Source organism: Diabrotica virgifera, chromosome 5 (assembly GCF_917563875.1).
Source record: "Diabrotica virgifera virgifera chromosome 5, PGI_DIABVI_V3a".
NCBI lineage: Eukaryota > Metazoa > Arthropoda > Insecta > Coleoptera > Chrysomelidae > Diabrotica > Diabrotica virgifera.
In genome coordinates this window covers 206,644,175-206,668,255 of record NC_065447.1, presented here as the reverse complement: position 1 = coordinate 206,668,255, position 24,081 = coordinate 206,644,175, and the positions used below count along the sequence as shown (strand labels likewise).

Sequence of the window (24,081 nt, the reverse complement as noted above, 5' to 3'; positions counted from 1 at the left end):
TCTACATCATTCATTTATGTCGCTACTGTTATTCTTACGCTATGCTACTTTAATAATCCTACTGCTAAATTAAACTTTACTTCATTCTAAAACAACAAGAAAGTTTGTTAAAAAAGTCAAGTGATTTTTTTAACAATCAGCAGATATATCCCATTGATAAGAAGAATACTAGAGCTATTTTAAATAGGTTGATGTACTTTTATTTTAAAAAGGTACTGTAACTGTTTTCTTGTGTCATATCTGACTTAAATAGTATTAGACGGAAAGGCAGCGCTGAAAAATCTCTTTGAATTTCCTAAAGCTAAATTTTTCACAGTTCATTACTGTGATTGTGTAGCGAAACATACTGCGGTCGGTCAAGCGAAACGTAGAACAGGGGTTACTGAGAGGGTATCAAAGTTGCTTTCCTACGAAGGTAATTAAATCCATTTACTAAGGCTGAAAATCAGTACACACATTCTAAATTGCATATAAATAAAAGTTATTATAGTCGGTCAGCTGTATGACGGGACAGAGACGGTCGGTCGGCCCTAATGAATGTACAGGGTTATTCACTATATTTTGACCCCCTTGTAAACTGCTTTATTTACAGAATTAGAAAAAAATGTAAAATACAAAAGTTATTGAATTTTTTATTGATTTTTTGACATATACATCGTACTAGTAACGTCATCCATCTGGGCGTGATGACGTAATCGACTATTTTTTTAAATCAGAATAGGGGTAGTGTGCTAGATCATTTGAAAGGCTATTCAATTCTCTATATAGTACTATAAACATTAATATCATTATTTATACAGGGTGTCCAAATTTTTTTTAAATTATTAATTAAACAATTAATTTAATTAAAAATTTTTGAATTGAATTTGAGAAATTGAAATTTAATTTGAAAATTTGAGAATTGAATAACCTTTCAAACGAGCTAGCACTCGACCCCTATTCCTGTTTAAAAAAATAGTCGACTACGTCATCACATCCAAATGGATGACGTCACTAGTACGATGTATATGTCAAAAAATCATAATTAAAAAATCGAATAACTTTTGTATTTTACATTTTTTTTCTAATTCTGTAAATAAAGCAGTTTACAAGGGGGTCAAAATATAGTGAATAACCCTGTACATTCATTAGGGCCGACCGACCGGCTCTGTCCCGTCATACAGCTGACCGACTATAATAACTTTTATTTATATTCAATTTAGAATGTGTGTACTGATTTTCAGCCTTAGTAAATGGATTTAATTACCTTCGTAGGAAAGCAACTTTGATACCCTCACAGTAACCCCTGTTCTACGTTTCGCTTGACCGACTGCAGTATGTTGATCTACACAATCACAGTAATCAACTGTGAAAAATCTAGCTTTAGTAAATTCAAAGAGATTTTTCAGCGCTGACTCTTGGACTATATGTCTATAGAAGATTGACACAAATGGATGCTTCAGAAGTCAAACGGTGTAAGTCAAGTTTCCCCTAAAAATGACTTGAGATGTAACACTAAAGAATACACCAACGACAAATAGCTTGTCCTTGTTTGTATTTATGAATATAATACCCTAATGGCTCCTCATTTTTTCTGCACCTATTTTCACAAACATTTTTTTATCTCATTTCAAACATTTATTGACTTACACCGATTGGATTCTGAGGCAAGTGATGTAATAAAAATTAAATTTTTCGATTTTGATTACCATTGTGCAACAACAATCATGACCAAGTGCAATGGAAACATGAATCAATAGTCATGAGAGAAATAGACATCAAAAAGAGAAAAATAAAGAAGCAGCTCTCATCTTACTTAATAAAAAAAATGTGTAGCAAACTCATCAGCAGAATGTATCAATCTTTGGTTGCCGGTAGTTAATGAAGTCAGTAACAAGAATATACCAACATTAGGGGATTAACAGAAAGTCAGATAAACATCATCTACAATTATACATAATACACATACAACACAATTATTGCCAATAGTTAAAGAAGTCAATAACAAGAATATACCAACTTTACGGGATTAACAGAAAGTCAGATACACATCATCTACAATTATACATAATACACATACAACACACAATACATAAATATATATCTAATACATAAACACATAATACATGAACACACAAAATAATCAGAATTTGATATCGTTCTGAAAGCACAAACATCACTCTCGGAATTTTCAACTAAAATTATGGCTATTTGCCTACAAGATCGAGACCACATTATTCAAACGTCAATTTGGAAAACAATAACCGCCAAACAACTAGAGATTATTCGCAAAATTAAATTCCGACAGAGGGCGCTCAAAATTTCAAAGATGGATGATAACTCTAGGAAAACAATTCATTTTGTCTTTTGACCTCACAGTTCTAAAACGTTAAATTAAAATCATTTACACGAGTGTTTTGCCAAAGTAACCACTAAGTTTTGCCACTAAGACATCTTATAGGTTAAAGACGACTTAAAATTATGTTTCATCTGTATGCTTTCATTAAAATTTGATGCTACCCCCCCCCCCCCCCCCCCCGATAATTAATCATACAGCGTTTTAAAAATGATTAATCTATCTTAGAATTTCTAATTTTCTTTTTAATTTAGTTAATAAGTATACTACAATTTATTTTACACCAACAGATAAAAACTTTTAATTAAATAACAACTGGAAACTAAGTAGGTGAATTTATTTTATAATAATTGTGTTCTGGAAATTATGAGGTGGTCGGAATATTTTGCATAACAATGTACATTCTATGTACAGAATATATACTATATTTTATTTCGCCGCCGCCTACGAAAAGTATAACTCTGAAAAATGCCGTTAAGAGTAGAACTTTCAATGAACGCCGCGAAAAATATTATTTTCGAATATATGATTGTGGAAATTATAATCCCTAATAAAGTGTTAGCGAAAAAATTTATTTTTTGAGGAGTATCAGCAAAAAACATCATTTCTGTTTGTGGGTCCACGAAAATTATAATTAGTAAAAAGTTCTCAGAAATAATTGTTTTCGTCGACATCTATTATGAACTGAATATTTTCATTAGAAATATTTTGGGAGTTATAATCTTCGCGGACACGCATATCGCCAATACTTATCAGAGTTATTATTTTCACTGGAAATGTATTAGGAATCACAATCATAGGTACCAGCGATTTATTTAATTTTGCAGTCGCTTAAACATTAAAAAAATACTACGTTTAATACAAACGTTAAATTAACAAAATGTGTGATTTGGCATTGGTTAGTTTACGTCATTATGTAGAGTATAATAGGAATGAATACTGAGGAACACTGCAATAGTTTTTTTTAAGTCGAAATCATTGTTAATTTCAACATAAACTGACCGCAAATATGTACACAAATTAATGACAAAGTCAATGTTTTCCTAGAGTTGGTGCTTTCCAAATTCGCCACCAGGCGTCGCCCACTTTGCGGTTCCTCGCCAATAAATACCAGCTTACTATTTTAAAATAACCTTTTTTGAAAACGATTTTCAGATTGAAACGACAAATAACAATTAAAAAAGGAAATTTTCATTACAATCAATTGCGGCTTAAATCAATATCAAGACTATACCTAGCTTTAACGTGCCATAAAACAGCTTCAGAACCATATATGTTCTGAAACTATTTCCTTGTGACATTTTATGTAATTTAATATTTCATTTGGAAAATAAGCCACAAGTTTGAAATTAAATTTATTTGACTTTATGACTTTCACATCCGAAATAATACAATACATATTTAAAAGTTATTATTTTGATAATGATTTCCGAAGTGGAAGTCAAAACATCAAATAAATTTAATTTCAAACTTAAATTGTGGCTTATTTTCCAAATAAAATAGTAAATTGCATTTATATTGACCTTTAGTTCTACATCTTTAGCACACCTCACTTCTAACGTTCTATACAGTAATGAGTGTGTTTAGAACCAGCAAAATAACGCAAAAGATGGAAAAAAATAATATGTTGTGAAATAAAAAGGGATGAAACTAGTAAAGGTGTAAAATTATCGATAGGAACCTATAAATATATGTACATTACATAGTTTGCCACCTTTAGACATCTGTGACATATTATCACAATATTAGTTGTCATACCTCTCCGATACATCTAAAGGTGGGAAAATATGTGATGTGATGTAAACTTATAGGTTCCTATCGATAATTTTACACCTCTACCAGTTTCATCTTTTTTTATTTTGCAATGTATTATGTTTTCCATCTTGTGTTATTACACCATCTCCCACCACTGTATAATACATATGCTAAAGGTTCTTACATTCTTCAGTTTCTACAAGATAAACTACAGAGGCGAGGTTTTTAATGATTTCCTGTGTGTATAGATACTTTTTTACTGAAAATCTACTATGCATAATGACTTTTCAAATATATATGTATGTATCATCTTTTAATGACAAGTGTAGGTAAGAAAGATAACACATGCTGCTATAAAAGTACATAGCTGGCTGTTGATAGAAATTTTAACCATCAAATAAAATCATTATAAAAATTTCAATAGTTAATTTAGTATCCTACTTGTTCACAAAACATTTTTAGGGTATTCCCCTACCATTGGAATTGGAGATTGTAAAATTAGGATGCAATAGCATTATGATAAGAACTAAATTAGTATTCTCTATTAAGTTTTCTCATGTTCTCACTACTAACTTGATGCCAAACTGTGGAACTGTGGTTTCAAACTTTTGTTTTTAATTTAGGTATAATTAGTTATATCTCTAGTAAAGAAATAGTTCTTTACATTTTCTAATGTCGGTCCCACCTTGACTTTACAGTACACGAACATACGGCAATACAATCCTTATGGGAGTTTTTAGCGCGGCGATGCCGATTTTCTTCCAAAAGAATTTTCAATCGGACATTATGAAGGTCCTAAAAATGTAGGTCCCTAAAAATGTTAAATTAAAACTAACCCGTTACAGTCAAGTAAAACAATATTTTTCATTGTTTTTTGTGAGTGATAGTCATTTTCGAAAAGTAATCAGCAATTTTATAATCGATATGCGTAATAACTTTTTTGGTTAAGAATGTTAGAATATTCAACATTAAAAGTGGATGTTGTTCTATGGTTGTTCATTTATGTATTGACAGTATAGACAGTTCTGAAGTAATGTCAAGAAGAATGTAAAATAGATTGTCAGTCAAGTTTAAGTAAAGTTTTATATTGTCCTACCAGGTCCTACAGTTGAGAATAAATAAAGTATAATTGTTGATGGTCGGTTCACCTAAATTAAATTATAACAAAGAATATTAAATAAGCTTAAAATTATTACTGATAACATTGTATTGAGTAACTCATTGCTTATTTGCAAAATTTGGATCCTAATTGCAGTTTATTGTTATCCTTAATGACTGATTTCCAACATGAAATTAATGTACTTTTAATGTGTTTACACCCTACGACAGTGGCAGTGAAAGTGAGGAAGACGGGATTATAGAAAGAAGCTAAAATATATAGTTTAAATGTATTTTAATTATTTCTGTAGGTTTAACATATTTATGCGCTTAAATACATTATATAAATGTTTTATAAAAAATATTTTTATTTTGTTCACATAAAGGTATTTTTTGAAAACAAAATGTTTTAGAACCCCTGACAGCCACAAAATGTCAATAATATTAATTAAAAAGTTATTATTAGTTATCCTATAGAAAAAAGTATGTTTGCTTAAAACCTGTTTCTGATAAAATTTCGCATCACTGTTGGTCATAAGAACCTGTACTGTAAAGTTAAGGTGGGGCGCACATTAGTAAAGAAATAGTTCTATTATATAATATTATATTTAATGTGAAGTGTTTCTATTATGAGAATTCTTCCTTTTTTACTTGTCTGCTACTTTTATTATTTTCAATGACAAAATTTAGATTTTTAAGACATTTTATTTGATCGACAATATTACAAAAATACAAAACATATACTTTCATTTACACAATTTAGAAAATTATAAAGGGAAACCAACATTTTTCCTTTAAAACAATTTACTTTTTATGTTGGCAAAACTTAACAAAACATTTTAATATTTCAAAAAAATATTATGGCTGTTAATCATGTTACATAATTTTGTCACATATGATTATCAAGAAAAGCAAAAATACAAATAGGCATGAAATTAAATTAACAATAGAAATACAACTCAAAAGTTTGACATATTAACAAAATTTGATATGTTTTAATTAGGTAGTTATGTTACTTGAATCTGGAATTTTTTTAAGTGCATCAAAAGGGTATACTTTATATATTTTATACCCTACTTATTCTTAACATTAATCAATAATTTGAATGTGGCTGAGCCACTTTTTACTTAGATTCTAGAATGTTTATTTTTTGTCTCTATCTACTTGAATTAAAAGATTTAGTACAATATTAGTCACACTTCTACTAATGACATATTACTCCAGCGAAATAAGTACAATTTAACAGTGTTCAGGACTTTGCAATAGCCAGGTATTTGATGAATTTGTCCATTAATATAGTAAGCAAACATACATATAGAAAAGACACAGCACACAATTTAACATGAATATAAGAGAATTCGTCTCAAAATTACAATCATTTCATAACATTGAGAAAACTCTGAATTTTGATTAATAACGGAATAAATTGATATAAATATATCCAAAATCAAATGGGTATGTATATTTGATAGAGAGAGAAAAGAGATTTTGTGAAAAGGAACTTCATAAATCTTCTGTAGTTATTAACCCCTTATGTGCACGCTCGAATTAACTCGAGCGCGCTAAACTGGCCAAACTGCACACTCGAGATAATTCAAGCGGCGTTGTACTTTATGTTGCTATAATTTTTCACATTCGAATGCAATTTAAAATTGAAAATAATGTGAAAGCGAAAAAAACAATCGTTTTATTGATATTTATCATTTATACGGGATTGTAAGTTATAACACTTACTTATTCTAGTATAACTGATTTAAAATTTATTGGAATTAGAGCATGGAGAAGAGTTGCCAGAGACAGGGGCGAATGGAGGATTGTTCTAAAGAAGGCTTTGGCTCATAAAGAGCTGCAACACCACTGATGATGATGATTCTAGTATAACATACAGGGTGATTGATTAGTAGGGTAAAACTCAATAGCTCCGCTATAGTAATAGATAGCAATAAAAGTTAATAACAAATATTTTAGCCACCTTTAAGCTTCACATTACAAAATTAGTTAGAATGTTACAGGGTGTTCGATAACACAGTGGCGGACCAAACTTATGTTTTTTTAAATAGAACACCCTATATTTTATTTTAAATTCGAAATCCTGTTAACTTCTCCATCACAAAAATATAAAGGTTTGTTATGTTATACAGGGTATTTACAAAGTTATAACTAATTTTATATGAAAATCGTAACAAGTTCAACTCCCTGTATAAATAAAAATAAGCAAAACAACAATGGTTTATTAATGCCATATTTTTTAACGTATTGTCAAAATTTTCAAGAATGGTCGATATTGCTAATTTTCTTTATATCAAATACAGGGTGAGTCAAAACGCAAGTACATTATTTTCTCAGTAATTTTAAATGGAACACCCTGTATTTTATATCACTATTGAAAAGTATCATTACCGTACTTTAATTTTTAGATAACATTTCCTATGTCTAAATTTATTAGTTTTCGAGATATTTTCATTTTTCAATGGACCAGTAGCGTGGCCACACAAATCACCAGAATTTAATAAACTGGACTGATTTTTTTGGGGTTACGTTAATAATGAAGTTTATAAAATACCTCCAACAACAAGGGATGAGATGAAAAATAGAATACAAAGTGTATTTCGATGTGTTCATTTACAAATGCTCCGTAGAGTAAATAGTTCATTTAATGATCGTTTTTAGGCGTACATAAATGTGTTAGGAGATAATTTTGAACACCTTATGTAATTAAATATTAAAAATATTTTATTAAAAATAGCTTCTAATTTTTTCAAACATGTTTTTTTGCAAAATGTATTACTGATAAATTATGTTTCATTCTTTATTTGTTACATTGTGACATTTACATACAAAAGTAGTGTTTAATTGTCTTCACAAAATATTGTTTTTTTTTTGTTTGTGTGTTTTTTTGTAAAATTTATTACTAATTTTCTTTGTTTATTTGTTGCATTTACATAAAAAGATAGTTTTTAATTGTTTCAAAAATGTTGCATGTAGTGGTTGTGTTTTTGTTTGTAAAATGTATTACTAATAAATTATTTTTATTTCTTTATTTGCTACAGTGTAACATTGATTACGGGATTGAGAATCGGTAATCTTCAATTGTCAATTCAGTCATGGCTTATTTAAAATTTAGATAAATTTAAACACCTAAAATAATTTGCTCTGAAAAATGAAAATATTTCGAAAACTAATAAATTTGGGCATAGGGAATGTTATATAAAAATTAAAGTACGTTAATGTTACTTTTCAATAATGATATAAAATACAGGGTGTTCCATTTAACATTACTGAGAAAATAATGTACTTGCGTTTTGACTCACCCTGTATTTGATATAAAGAAAATTAGCAATATCAATAATTCTTAAAAATTTTGACAATAAATAAAAAAATATGGCATTAATAAACCATTGCTGCTGTGCTTATTTTTGTTACGAACTTGTTTTGTTTTGTGTTGAACTTGTTACGATTTTCATATAAAATTGGTTATAACTTTGTAAATACCCTGTATAACATTACAAACCTTTATATTTTTGGGATGGAGAAGTTAACAGGATTTCGAATATAAAATAAAATATAGAGTGTTCCATTTAAAAAACATAGGTTAGGTCTGTCACTGTGTTATCGAACACCCTGTAACATTTTAACTAATTTTGTAATGTGAAGCTCAAAGGTGGCTAAAATTTTTGTTATTAACTTTCATTGCTATCTATTACTATAGAGGAGCTATTGAGATTTACTCTACTAATCAATCACCCTGTATAATCCTTTTTCTAGGATTTATCTCCACCATCCACTTACGACTTATCTCGTCCTTGTGAGCAGCTTTCTAACAAATTTTCGTATTCATATTTTGATTGGCTCATTTTTACAGTAGACTCTCTCTATAACGAACACGGTTATTATGAGGTTTCGCTTATAACGAGGTACACTAGATGTCCCATGAAATTCCTGAAGAACTATAACACCTCTATAACAAGGCATATTTGGTTATACGAGGAAAAATGAAATCGAAAAATATGTTTCTTTACCGGTTTTTAGCGCAGTAATGGCTGTAACTAAAAACCCCAACTGCCTGTATGGGCCATTCCACGAACATACGCCTGTTTTGGATTACTTCGACAACGAATATTTTACTGTGCAAAATAAGAAGAACGAAAGTAAATTGCAAATTACATTGTTGTTTATTGGAATAATTATTAGCGCCATTTACTTTCGTACTTCTTATGTTGCACAGTAAAATATTCGTTGTCGAAGTAATCCAAAACAGGCGTATGTTCGTGAAATGGCCCATATATAGAAATCCCCAACATCTGTGTGGTTATCGAGGCTAGGGCTGTAATAAACTTCACCGCCTATAAAAAACTTTTTGTTTTTATCTATCAACCGATAATGAATATTGTAGGAAATTTACAATTTATGATGGCGAAGTCTTATTGTTGAAGAAACAATATTTAGCATCTTATATTGTTCCGAATGGCTTCACTATAGGAAGTTAATGTTTTAGAAAACTGTATATTCATATGTGTGCACAATATTTCTGTTGTCTGATATGACGAGATCTGCTTATAACGAGGTAATTAGTCCGTCATTGCACTTCTTGTTATAGAGGGAGTCTACTGTATATATCACGCTACTGCGCAGTAACCAAAATACATTCCAACAAAAAAAATGATCGTTCATCGCATCATTCTTCAGGTTATTCCAACAAAAATTGTAATGGTCCAGTGACAGTTTAGTGATGATTATTTCAGTAATCGGATAAATGCAAGTACTAATTGGGCTGACCTGCGCACTAAGATCGCTTTTTACATTAAAAATAAATTGATTTTTTTCAAAAAAAACTCGGTTTCAAAAAAATTGTGGAAATTCAGCCTCATCCTGGGTTGAGCTGTTTTCAATATATTTTAGACTAATAGTAATTATGAATGGCATTTTTATGGACTGAAAATGTAATTACAATTTACGCCTTTATTAATCAATATTCAGAGTTGGCGCAATGATATTAAATGATTGTAATTTCGATACAAATCTACTCATGTAAATTTTATTCTATTTGAGTAACATTAAATTTTCCATAAGATGTGTGCGTCTCCTTTGTGTAATTTTTTTTTAATTATCAATTTAGCATGAAAAATGCAGTTTTTCTAATTGTCGCTTACCATTAAAATACCTGGCTTTTGTGGAGTAATACTTATTTTTCTGGACTATATGTAGATTTCCCAATTAACACCTTGTACAACATCTTACATATATAGAATAGAAGATAATAATCCTGCATAGTATGCAATTTTTGCTTTTGGCATATTGGGTATAGTACTTGATTTTGAAATTCCACAGTTCAAAAATATATTATCAATGGGATATTATCAATTTTACACACCATGGACTTGTCCCAAATAATATATTTATTATTCAAATGAGTTTCATTATATACAGTGCTAGTCAAAAGTCCGTACCCCCCTCGTATCTTTTGAACGGTTATACCTATATTAGTGAAATTTGGAGGGAGGAAATAAACGGACGTAAGCTTCTTAACTAGTCATGACAGTGACAGATGATGTTACAGAGCCACTGTGACCGATAATTTTAAATGGGACCTTATGGCAAGTAATACCTCGTTTGAAAGGTATACAAAATACCTATTCAGTCGTACTAATTTTTTTGGGTTTTAGTTATTTTGATTTTGGTGAATAAATGAAATAAATATAATATTGCAGTTTCGCATTTAATGAATAAAAATTCAAATGTTCGCCTATGGTTTTTTTGTCAAAAAAGTTGACGTCTTTCAATTCTCTCATAGTTTTTACGTCAACTTCAACCTTTTTGACAAGTAATCATATGCGGAATTTTGAATTTTTATTAATTAAATGCGAAACTATAATTTTATATTTATTTCATTTATTCATCAAAATTAGCTTAAACTCAAACAAAATGAGTATGAATGAATCGGTTTTTTCAATACCTTTCAAAGTATCACTTGCCATAAGGTCTCATTTGAAATTATCTGTCACAGTGGCGCTGTAAAGTCATCTGTCATAATTACGTCACCTGTCATGACTAGTTAAGTTATTTCCTCTTTCCAAATTTCACTATTATAGGTATAACTGTTCAAAAGATACAAGGGGGTACGGACTTTTGACTAGCACTGTATACTTGATATGAATTAAATGAATTGTCTAAAATTTGCAATATTGGGACACTCCCATTATTTTTCAAGCCAGCACCTAAGTTAAGCAAAGACCCAAAGCATACCAAGCATTTATATAATACAGTACATGAAATACTGACGTTACTACATCAGAAACATTTTAAACTGATAAAACAATAAAAACGGTTTAATAAAATATATCAATAAAAATGTTAATTTAGCAAAAAAAAATGATGTCTTTAACCAAATTATGTGATAATGGAAAGAACAGAAGTTACTTTCCTTTTTTTTAATTAAGTAATTACTATTAGTATTGTTGCATCTGTTCTGGGAAATATTGAACTTTAGATTTTTGATTATTTTACTATTGTTGTCTGGTGATTTGTATTCTTTTTTTATAAATGTTTGCAAAAGTACTCCTGATATGTTTATATTTTGATACAAACTACATGTAATATAACAATGTAAATGAAAAATTAATTATAATTTAATATTTATTTCATAAAAATTTGCTTCAATGAATCATCTTATCGACTTTCCAGTAGTCAAAACATGGTCATCAGTTCTATCATATTTGCCCATAAAACATACACAAAGGCACCTGCATAAGTCCTGGAGGTGATGAGACCCAAATAGACCATGTATTTGATAGAAAAGCGATCGGCAACAAGCATATTGGACGTAAAAAGTACATGAGGAGCATGCTGTGCAAGCTGTACAGCACACATGCAAAGGAAAAATTACTGAGAAAAGAAGTTCCTGATCTGAAAAAACTGAAAAGACCCAAACTCCAAAAAAATAAAGAGGAAGATGACTGAGTATGAAGAAGAATCCTAGAAGACCATTGTGACATAATAAGTAAGAACCACATGTACTGCAGAAAAATCGATACTAAGAAATCATAATCATCATCAGTAGTTCGACAACCCTTTTTGGGTCCTGGCTTGTTCTAGGATTTTCCTCCATTCTGTTCTGTTCTTTGCTTTGTTCTTCCAGTGGGTAATCTCAAGTGTTTTCAGATCTTGTTCCACTTGTTCCATGTATCTAAGTTTGGGTCTTCCCTTTGACCTTTTCCCTACTGGTGCTTGCCTCATTATATGTTTTGGTGTTTCGTTCTCTAACATCCGTTCAACATGGCCCATCCAGCGCAGACGTCCGATTTTTATGGATGTTATGACGTCGGGGTCGTTGTATGCTGCGTATAGTTCAAAATTATATCTTCTGCGCCAAACGACATTTTCTATCACCCCCTTATATATTATGTGTCTGAGGATTTTTCGTTCAAACGTACCTAATAAGTTCTCATCGCTTTTCGACAGTGTCCATGTCTCTGATCCATATATAAGCACCGGTTTTATCAGGGTTTTGTATATGATACTAAGAAATAAAGAATGCAAAAATGACCAATGGTTTGATGGTGGATGTAAGACAGCAATTGAAGAACCAAATAAAGCGGCAGATATATAATATAATAGACTGGACAAACAGATGATGATAGAGAGGTTGAAAGGGTAATCAAACTGTAGAGAAATAATGTGAATGAATATAATGTGGCCCCTGGATGTGAATACTCGCAGAATTGTTTAAGTCGGGAGGAAGGGAAATAATGAAAAGAAACAATCGAGGTCATACACATAATATGAAGACAAGAGAAAATGCCAAAAGAGTGGAATAAGAGCATTATATGCCCAATCCAAGAAAGGATGACACACTCTTCTGTCAAAACTATAGAGAAAGCTGTATTGTCAACATACAATATTTACTAGTATATTTAACCACAGATATGTAAGTGATTATTGGAGAAAAAATCATAATTGAATATCAAGCAGGATTTAGACAAGAAGGATCCACCATCATTGAATATCAAGCAGGGTTTAGACAAGAAGGATCGACTGTTACCAAATATTCACTTGTTATGGAAGTTTTAAGCAAAGCCTGGAAACACGACATCTACGTCTATAATACACTGTGGTGCAAAAAAATCGATCCACTAAAAATTTGGTCATTTTTATGTTTCGAATTTCCTAAACTTCTTGTCCGATTTAAGCGATTTTTTACCACGTTATAGCCTTATTCATTGACAATAACACGGTAATAATATTGTTGCTAGACAGTCAAACTGTCATTGTATACCGGATGTACGAATCAAACTGTGCTTTTTTCTCAAAGTTCGCATCACCCTGTGGATTATTCTATCATTTATAAAATACTGAAATTAAAACCCAATTATAGCCTCAGGTTTTCGTAACATTTTGTCTTTCGATTCATTCGCTTATGTTAAATAATAAAAAAGTTAGGTACTTTAACAACTGTCCATGTTCGTCATCAGTACAGTGTGTTTTCTAAATAAGTGCGACAAACTTTAAGGGGTAACTTTACATGAGAAAATAATGACAATTTGCTTTATAATCATATGTCCGCAAACGCTTCGTTTCCGAGATACGGGATGTTCAATTTTTTTTACAAACTGACGATTTATTGTTTTAAAACCAGTTAAGATATGCAAATGAAATTTGGTGGGTTTTAAGACGTAGTTATTGCACATGTTTTAACATACAATTAAAAATTTTATATTCACCATAGGCGTGCGTACGGGTAATATTATCGGTCATAATACCCGTTTGCACGCTAATGGTGAATATTAAATTCTTAATTGTATGTCAAAAAATGAGCAATAACTACGTCTTAAAACCCACCAAATTTGATTTGCATATCTCAACTGGTTTTAAAGCAATAAATAAATCGTCAGTTTGTAAAAAAAATTGAACATCCCGTATCTCGGAAACGAAGCGTTTGTGGACATATGATTATAAAACAAATTGTCATTATTTTCTCATGTAAAATTACCCCTTAAAGTTTGTCGCACTTATTTAGAAACACCCTGTACTGATGACGAACATGGCCAGTTGTTAAAGTACCTAACTTTTTTATTATCCAACATAAGCTAATGAATCGAAAGACAAAATGTTAAGAAAACCTGAGGCTATAGTTGGGTTTTAATTTCAGTATTTTATAAATGCTAGAATAATCCACAGGGTGATGCGAACTTTGAGAAAAAAACACAGTTTGATTCGTACACCCGGTATACAATGACAGTTTGACTGTCTATCAACAATATTATTACAGCGATATTGTCAATGAATAAGGCTATAACGTGGTAAAAAATCACTTAAATCGGACAACAGGTTTAGGAAATTCGAACCATCAAAAATGACCAAATTTTTAGTGGATCAATTTTTTTGCACCGCAGTGTATTTTCGTTGACTTTAAACAAGCAGATTCAATAAACAGGGCACGTTCATATAAAATACTGTGAATTTGAAATACCATCCAAATAGAGTAGACTCATCCGAATGATGATAACAGATTCAGTGACTCAGCTCAAAAATCTGTAAACCACATGTGACATTGTTGAAGGTAAGATACTGAGATGAATACAACAGTGTCTTCAATGGATAGGCCATGTATTTAGAAGGGGCCTCCAAACAGGCCTCCAAAAATGCAAGAATACACAGGAAGAGACCTATTAGGAGGCCGAGAAAGCGATGTGGGATGAGGATGCAAAACTACAGTATGTAATGAATGGAGATCTTTGCTTCAGAGACCAGGGCTTAAATTGGGTTGTGGAGCTATAGGATGGATGGAATGAGATTATTTATATTAGTTAATACTTCTGAACTATAGTTTCCTTAAAGAAGTTTACTTTGAAATGATGAAAATGAATTTTAGTGAAATAAATCTATTAAAATATCTATCCCTTTATATAATTTGATTCATTACGAAAATTAACAACATTTAGCATAGTAGGTACATTAAAATATTATATGTTAACAATGGTTCATCCAATTAATTTCATAAATTTAGAAAAATTTGCCAAGATTAAATGTTATATAAAATAAATAAAATTTTAATGATATATACAATATTAAAGAATACAAAAAAATATTGTTTTATTTTTTAAATTTATGGAATTTTAGCTTTACATTTTACATTAGTTAAAGTAGTTTAAAATAATAATTTCTAGAATTTAAAATAAATAGTATTAGGGCGGTCCGATAAGTACTTAGCCTCTAAAAGAATAACAAAAATTTTGGAGAAAAGTTGCTATTTATTTTCAATATTGATGCTCCAACTTCTTTAACCTGTCTGAAAAATACATTTTCTCAAGAACTGCAAAGTAGGCTTCCTTCGCGGCGATGAACTCATTCAACTTAAATTTCTGCATGACAAGTGACTTTCTCAAGTTTGGAAACAAAAAGAAGTCGTATAGGGCCAAATCTGGAGAATATGATGGATGGGACAGTAGTTCGTAGTCCTAATTCGAGTATTTTGGCGATGGCGACGGCGGAGGTGTGAGCCGGTGTGTTGTCATGGTGGAAGAGCATTTTCCTTCCTCAATTGGGGATGTTTTCTGCAAGTAGGCGTCAAATCGACCCAATAATGCGGCGTAGTAAAGCCCTGTGGCCGTTTTGCCCTTGTTCAGGAAGCTGATATAGATCATACTTTGTAAATACTAGAAAACGATTTTTTTGTCAACGGTTATGAAGTAACATAAAAACTCCTACAGATTAAGCAGGCACCCATCGCGCGGACTGCTATCTCACGCTCAAAATTTAATGCAGGATATGACTCACGCGATGTTTTGAGATGCATATTGTCTCAGCTATCTCGCGAACCTTCAGTCGACGGTCTGCCAATAGCCGATCATGGATTTCACGTTATCCTCCATGGTAGTTGTTTTCGGGGCACCTGAGCACGACTTACAAAAAACCGACATGCAACCACGTTGAAATTTGATAAACCAGGTTTTGTCAGTTGCCATAGAAGGAAAAGAGTCACCGTATACAGCATTGAAGTGCTCTTTGATTTCATTGTGCGGTTTCCCTTCCAAATACAAAAATCGAATCATCGGCCGATATTGCTCGCTTCCACACGCAGTCAAAACAAAACAACGAGTTTGATTCGGCTGAGATTTTGACATAGGCAGTCTACAAGAATGTATTATACGATAATATATTTCTCTTGCGATAGTGGCGCCATCAGGCAGAGAGGCTAACTACATATCGGACTACCCACGTATAAATTGACAATATTAGAAAAAATTTTTCATATAAATGTCAGTCCATAATTTTTTTACAATTAGAAATAACTACAGCATTTCAGGCACTGTATTTTTAAAATAAACATCATAGAGCGACTTACGAGTACTTACAATAGCGTGGGGCGGTACTGGTACTGGTCCCACGGGTGGCGCTGGTTGAGGGGTAGGTGGCGCTGCCGCACTTGGTGTAACTGTGTGAGGTGCTTCATGAGGTGTTGTTGAATGTGCCTGTTGAACTGGTAGGGCGCCACCCTGGTAATAACCACCATTTACTCCAGCTGGCGAAACTAAAAAAAGAAAGATTATTAGGCAAACTAAAAAATAAAGAACATTATTGGGGCAATGGAAGACCATCTAATAAAAAATAGAGACCATCTAATAACAAATAATAAAATAACGTGATATTATATTTGATATGATACATTATTTCCCGGTTATCCTGATACAGTGAGATATTAACTACAATAATTTAGTAAGTTCTTTCACATCCTTTGACTTAAAAAAAATCAATGAAAGCATTATTAGTAAAGATAAATAATAAATGGATTTGGGTTTTTTGATCCACAAAACAGTTATAATAAAGATATTATCAAATATTATCAGTAATAATTACACGAGAGCTCTAAAATTATTGATTTGTATCACGAGTGACACCACTTTGACAGTTTTAATTTCACGACCCGAAGGGGAATGAAATTATGGTCGTGAAATCATGACAAAGTGTCACGAGGGATGTATCGCAGAATCTTGAGAATATCATGGACGGAGAGAGTCACAAACGTTGAGGTCTTGAGAAGAATGAATAAAGAAAAGGAAGTCATATTTACGATCAAAAAAAAAGGAAAACTGCAATACTTGGGACACATTCCAAGAGGTGAAAGATATGAACTGCTTCGAATAATTATGCAAGGGAAGATAGCAGGAAAAAGGTCCATAGGAAGAAGACGAAACTCCTGGCTAAAGAATCTACGGGAATGGTATAGCTGTAGCAACAACGAATTGTTTCAGTCAGCAGTTTCGAAAATACGTATAGCCCTGATGATCGCCAACCTTCGGAACGAAGATGGCACTTGAAGAAGAAGAAGTCACGAGGGCAAAACAAATCGATAATTTCGATACTCGAGTTCGAGTGTAATTGGATAAGATTATTTCATGAATAAAACTGCTTTTAAATCATTTTAACTAATATTTTATTGCTATCTTCGCCTGCATATTTGCTAAACCTGTTTCTTGTGTTCTCTTTGACAAGTTGTAAAACATGAATCGTCATTAATGTCACTGAATGTTCATTTTTTCGTAGCAACGAAGGGCATATAAAGTAATACTTGACAACAGGAAATTATCAGCTTTCTATTGGTCAGAATCTCTATGAATGAAATAATCTCACCCATACTATGTAAATGTTAATTGACTCATTGCACAAATGAGTCACAAACTTATTCCAGATGATACTTTAATTTGGTTTGAAACTTATATCAAGAAACATAATTTTGTTGTTTTCTTCTAATTCATAAGCAAATTAAATGTATAATATTATTGGACTTATTCAGTGTATGTACTTAAATCAATCTAATTCTGATACCAAACTAAAACCTAAAACAAACCCAAACTATACCCAGCAATAATAATAGTAATACCACTGATTCAAACAAGTACAATTATGAATATATCCTTACCATAAATTAATGGATTCTCAAGATTCTCCGAGCAAATGTCGAAAATGTTTTTCAAAATTTAAACCCAATCTTACTAATGATCATCAGTCAGGTGTGGTTAAAAAGTATATTTACATATGAATTACTATTATAGCTTTGTTTTTACTACCGTCATATTTTTGTTTTCTTTTAATCTACCCCATATAATCTATACTACTTATACGCTGAAACATGAAAACAAAATAGCTTATAAATAAAGTTCTATAATTGAAATGTTTCAAAATTATTTGTGCCTCCACCTTCCCTAAATGTTAGTAATAATGTTGCTAAATAGATCTGTATGCTTCATACATAATCAATAAAATAATATCAAACAAATACATAATACAAAGTAGGAAGAAGTTATCATAGGTGTCTCCTCTCTGGAATTACACATTACAACATTTTTGATCACCCTAAGACTAAAAGCTAACAGCAAATGAAGACCAACATAATGTGTTGAACGGTCACAAAAACTGACTAGCACCTCTTGAAGCACCTATATTTGAAAATAGACGGTTTCGTTTTGATTTAAATCTGTCCTCCTGCCATCCTTCGATAGCTATTTCTAGGTCCAGGGCCGCCGAGAGGAATGAGCGTGCCCCGGCAAGAAGTGACGAACGGGCCCCCGGCAAGAAGTGACGAACGGGACCCCCGCAAAAAGTGAGGAGTGAAAAAAAGTGTTCAACTTTTATCGAAATAAAAGTATCAGTGGTAAAAATAAGTAATAAAAAACATTTCAAATATAAATTTTATTAAATTTTGATTATATTTATAATAGTGAAAATGTTTATAATACAGGTGCTTTTCGAGTTTTCTAATTGGAAAAGATGTCTATACTTTCGAAAAAATTTTATTAATAGGAAACAGTAGCGATCAACAGGTAGCGAAAACGCGTTCCAAGATTGCGGCTGTAATTTTGAATATTTTTTCAAGATATTTGGCACACGTATTCGTAATATAATAAAGAATACAGAGCTCAATTTGAAAAATATATTAATATGTGGAAATTACTCTGTAATTAAATACAATATTAAAAAAAAACGAGCCTGTACCACCATTAAGAAGAACAAAAAAATACACTTTCTTCAAATAAACTGTTTTATCCGATTCCTAGATGTCATTTTGGAACTACTAAAATTTTTTATTTCATTAGTAGTTCCAAAATGACACAAAATCTAGGCATCGGCTAAAAAAGTTTATTTGAAGAAAGTGTATTTTTTTGTTCTTCTTAATGGCGGTACAGGCTCGTTTTTTTAATATTGTATTTAATTACAGAGTAATTTCCACATATTAATATATTTTTCAAATTGGCTATACCGCCATTCTTTATTATATTACGAATACGTGTGCCAAATATCTCGAAAAAATATTCAAAATTACAGCCGCAATCTTGGAACGCGTTTTGGCTACCTGTTGATCGCTACTGTATCGCCTTAAGTAAATCTATTGGAGAAATTGCAGGGAAAGATTCAAGCAAGGCGCAGCATAGGTAGAAGAAAAATGTCCTGGCAGAGAAATCTCAGAGAATTGTTTGGATCCAGCTCAACTGAACTCTTTCGGGCTGTAGTTAGTGTCAAAAGTTAGAATAGCAATGATGATTACCAACCTTCGTTGCGGAGATGGCACGTAAAGAAGAAGATTGGAGAAAGTTGAGATTTACCAATATTATCCTTGTATATCGCTCTCAAATGAAAAATTTCATCTATTAATTCTTCACTGATGTCTTCGGAATGTCCACAAAATGGAATGTCTTCACTCGGAATGTCCACAAAATGTTAAATAGCGAATGAATTTCATTTGCCGCATTAAATATTCTGGCTAAATTGCTTATTATTTGGCAATATTAAATAGTTCACAGCAAAATATTGCTTCGGGCTGAAAATTATCAGTCGCATCACTACTAGGCGCAGGCAATCATCAAAAAATCTCACAGGCTTCTTGCGCCGTTTTTCTTTATTTGATGTAAATGCTGGATTTATTCCATAATTGCTGGTAACTAATTTAGATTCTTCAACAATGGAAGACCTGATCCCTTTAGATTCTGACCCTTTATATTCTTCAATCAATTTCTGATTTTTTGTAAATCTTCTAGAAGCCCTAATATATTTTTAATCTCCATATCCATAGTTATCTGACTGAACTGCAGTATTTGACTCCTGTGATTTATTGCTGTTAAAATTTTACACCAAATTAACTAAAGGTCATGTTAAAAATAGCCGAGGATTAATTAAACATATTATGGACATAAAGTGAAGAGCAAAAAACGGGAAAAATTACGTCTTTGGTCTGGTCGAGGCCGGGCCCCTTACATCGCCGGGCCCGGTAAAATGTACCGGCTGTACCGCCCTCTCGGCGGCCCTGTCTAGGTCTACCCGTTGTCAAGAAGGCTATGCAAGAAGACAAATCCAAATCAAAACTTCCGATCTTCTAATCTATACAATCTAGATAAAATAAACGATTTATATCGTAGTAAGGTTAGAACGACCTCTGACGGAGAATAAATGAAATAAATGTCGACACGAATCAAGTTTTCTGTTAACCCAGATATGAAAATATCAAAAGGCGCCGCTAGGAAAATATTCCAACATGTAACCTCAGAGAACCCATATGAACGAGTCTTTTGTACTCTAATACAGAGTATGGTATAAATAAAAATAGACGGTTTCGTTTTGATTTAATTTGATTGATTTTAATTCGTGTTAACATTTATTTCACTTATTCCCTGTTAGAGGCCGTTCTAACCTTACTACGTATAAAGTTTATTTTATACCGAGAAGATCGGAAGTTTTGATTTGGATTTGTCTTCTTGCAGGAGACAGATTTAAATCACAATGAAACCGTCTATTTTCATTTATACCAGACTCAGTATTAGAGTACAAAAGACTCGTTTCATATGGGTTCTCTGAGATCGCATATTGGAATATTTTCCTAGCGGCGCCTTTTGATATTTTCATATTTGGGTTAACAGAAAACTTGATTCGTGTCGACATTTATTTCACCTATATTTGACATGAACTGAGATATGACGATACTAAAACTTATCTACTAAAATATGGTTCACTGATAGTTCAAAAACTGGTCACAGAACTGAAACAAGGATTTTGGACAATCTGACTACAGTTTGGAATAATAATTACTCTAATAAAAAATATTTTCACTGATAACCTTCACTGATAAAATCATTATAAGTGATTACAGGAAGAAAAAATATAATTATACACTAAAACTGTAAGGATCTTTAGAAGGAAGTAAGTGTCTAATATGGATTCTGAGTAATGAAGGAGTCCAAAGATACCAACCAGCAGACTTGCTAAAAAACTCAAGGCTTTGGAGGAATCTTTAAAATTAAGAACATTCTGAGGCGTCACAAACTAGGCTATTAGACATGAAATTCAAAAGTGCCTGGAACACACTAGCAAAACAAATATAAAAATCCAGCAAAGTTCCTATAAAAACGTTGCAAGCTTTTATCAAGAATCCACGGCTTCTTAGTTGAGTTTGTACTGTAGCAGGATTTAGTCTAACGAAAAAGTACTAGCAGTAGTAATGCCTTCCCGTGATGTAAGAAGAAAAACAAGGGAAAGCTAAGAAATAATAGAATTTTTTTGTGATGTTATTTTTGTCCCTTCATCATTATTTTTTAACTTCTAGTATCTTACATTTTTAATTTATTCAGTTAATTATAAATTACAGTAGACTCGCGATTATCCAAGTCTAGGTTATCCGAGCCCCTGAATTAACTGAGACAGAAGTCGTAGCTGGTGAGCCACAACTGATTTGTTTTAAATTGTATTTATTCGAGTGTATTAGTTTCAGTTTCATAAATTAATTTTTGAAGTTATACTTCTTTAGGCACGAGGGTGAATTTTTACATTCCCGCGTGGCGCATGCGCACACCGACAGTATGGTATTAGTCGCTACATCTTTCAAGTTATGTAGCTCAAATAAGTTGTGCGCGAAAAGAATATATTATTAGTGTTTTTAGTGAATATATTTATTATAATTTTTATGTCTGTAGATTTGTCTTTTTCCTTATAAGTATTATTGAAAATGATTATTTTCAATTAATGTATCTGTCACCGTGATTGTAATTATGTCCGAGAAATGATCGACTGAATATAAAAGCGGTGGTAGCTGATCGGTAGAGCATTCGCCTAAGGATCGAGAGGTCCCCTGTTCGAATCCTGACAAAGTCGTATCTTTTTTTTTAATTTTTGGTATTCTCTTTGTTTTTTCTAAAATTAGTTTAATATTTAATTACAATACAAAAAACCATTAGACCACGAAAACGATGGAACGAAAATTTACTAGAGGCACATTGAAAAAACAGACAGAGTCATGTCTATACAAAAAGAAGAAGAAGAAGACAAAAGAACTGTTTAAAGTAGATAGGTATATTGATTTCTTTGAAATCATAATATGAAGTTAGATTATATTATAATAGAAGTATAACTTCTTACATGCATACAAAGTACACACTTCTTTTTTATAAGTTGATCTTGTGAGTGTGAGAGAGCATCTTACTGTGCAATATGAGTGAATGAGTGGAAATCGGAAGAGTAGTTGTATCTTTGGAAACAAAAGTGAATGCAATTAAAAAGTTGAACAAGGATGAATCAATAAAGAAGGTTGCTTCAGATTTAGGTGTTTGGAGATTGGAAGCATAAGTGGAATGTAATCGAACAGTGGGTCTACCGAAGTGTGGGTGGTAGGAGTGGGTTGGCGCGGAAGACCATGAAGAAAGGAGACCATCAATAAACTTCTGCTTTGTTCTTGTGGTTTTGACAAATGAGAGGATTAGGCAACCCAATAAGTGGTCCATCACTCCAAGCGAAAGCCAAAGGCACATACCCATATTATATGTATGTTGATGCACATATTATCTTGGTGCTCCGCATTCCTGCAACTTCTCCACATAGTGGATACGTTGGCACATTAGTGCAACATTGCTCGATCCGCCTCAGTGCTCCAATCGGTGGCGGTTTATACGTAGAGAAGAGCATGCCGTATCGATTGCAGCAGTTGCACGGAGCACCAACATAATGGATACGTGCCTTAATGAATTCCACAAGACGTTTATGGATAGAGGAGAAAACTTTTGTGCTAGTGAGAGATGTATTGACTCATGGAAGAAGAAACATGGCATCCGACAATTGAATATTTGTGGCGAAAAAACGTCATGGGTTGGATGAATGGAGATTAAGAAATAGAGCTGACAGATGAGATAACTTAAAAAATTTCTCGTTCCGATGGAAGGCCCTGAAAGCAGTTCTCGCATACATCGAGCAGCAAGACGAATCGACGTAAGTAGACATCCTTCATTTTCAATGTTAGCACCTCAAAAAGAGGAAAGAAGCAAACGCAAACATCAATCAAGACCTTTTTAAACAGTAATATTGATAAGGTAAATGTTTTTATCATTTATATACAGATTAATTATTTATATGGGAAATAAGCCACAATTAAAATGAAAAAATAATTTTATTACGTTTCGACGCCCAAATCGGGTGCCGTTGTCAAAATACAAAATATTACTAAAATAAACAAAAATGTTGTTGTTAAGTAAAAAATTCTTCTAATAATTTATTCAATCTGACTCATTTATATTGGCAATTCAGACATATATTATACATTTTAAAGTAGAAGACTTTAAAATGATATTGCCAATATTTATGAGTTGCGTTCCTGGGACGACTTACTGAAAGACAGTTCATTCGATTACATGAAATCAACCCCAACTCAAGAATATCCGTCACAAAAAAATTATAGCATGTGATCTGTCTTCAAAAAGACAACCAAATGCAACGACAGTAAAATTCTCGCGTTAGAGATCACAAGGGAAAAACAGTTACAAGTCAGAATTTGGTATTATTTTTTGAGAGTAAATTAAATGTAAGACCAAATACTTACGATGTCGAGATAGTATCACAGGGTTTTTCCTGGTTTTCCCTTGTGA

General features: G+C 32.0%; 1 protein-coding gene across 7 annotated transcripts in view; it reads right to left on the bottom strand.

Annotated features, from left to right (window-relative positions):
• The window catches only part of LOC126884565 (C-terminal-binding protein), a 355,935-nt gene that overhangs the window by 13,820 nt on the left and 318,034 nt on the right, over nt 1–24,081 (bottom strand). For 3 of the 7 annotated variants that reach the window (XM_050650532.1, XM_050650534.1, XM_050650533.1), the window contains one exon: nt 16,530–16,715. In XM_050650532.1, coding sequence (XP_050506489.1) covers nt 16,530–16,715 — 186 coding nt within the window. Of the gene's footprint in view, nt 1–38; nt 87–16,529; nt 16,716–24,081 lie in introns of those variants that run through there. The other 4 variants (XM_050650535.1, XM_050650536.1, XM_050650537.1 and 1 more) reach the window with 3 other exon arrangements.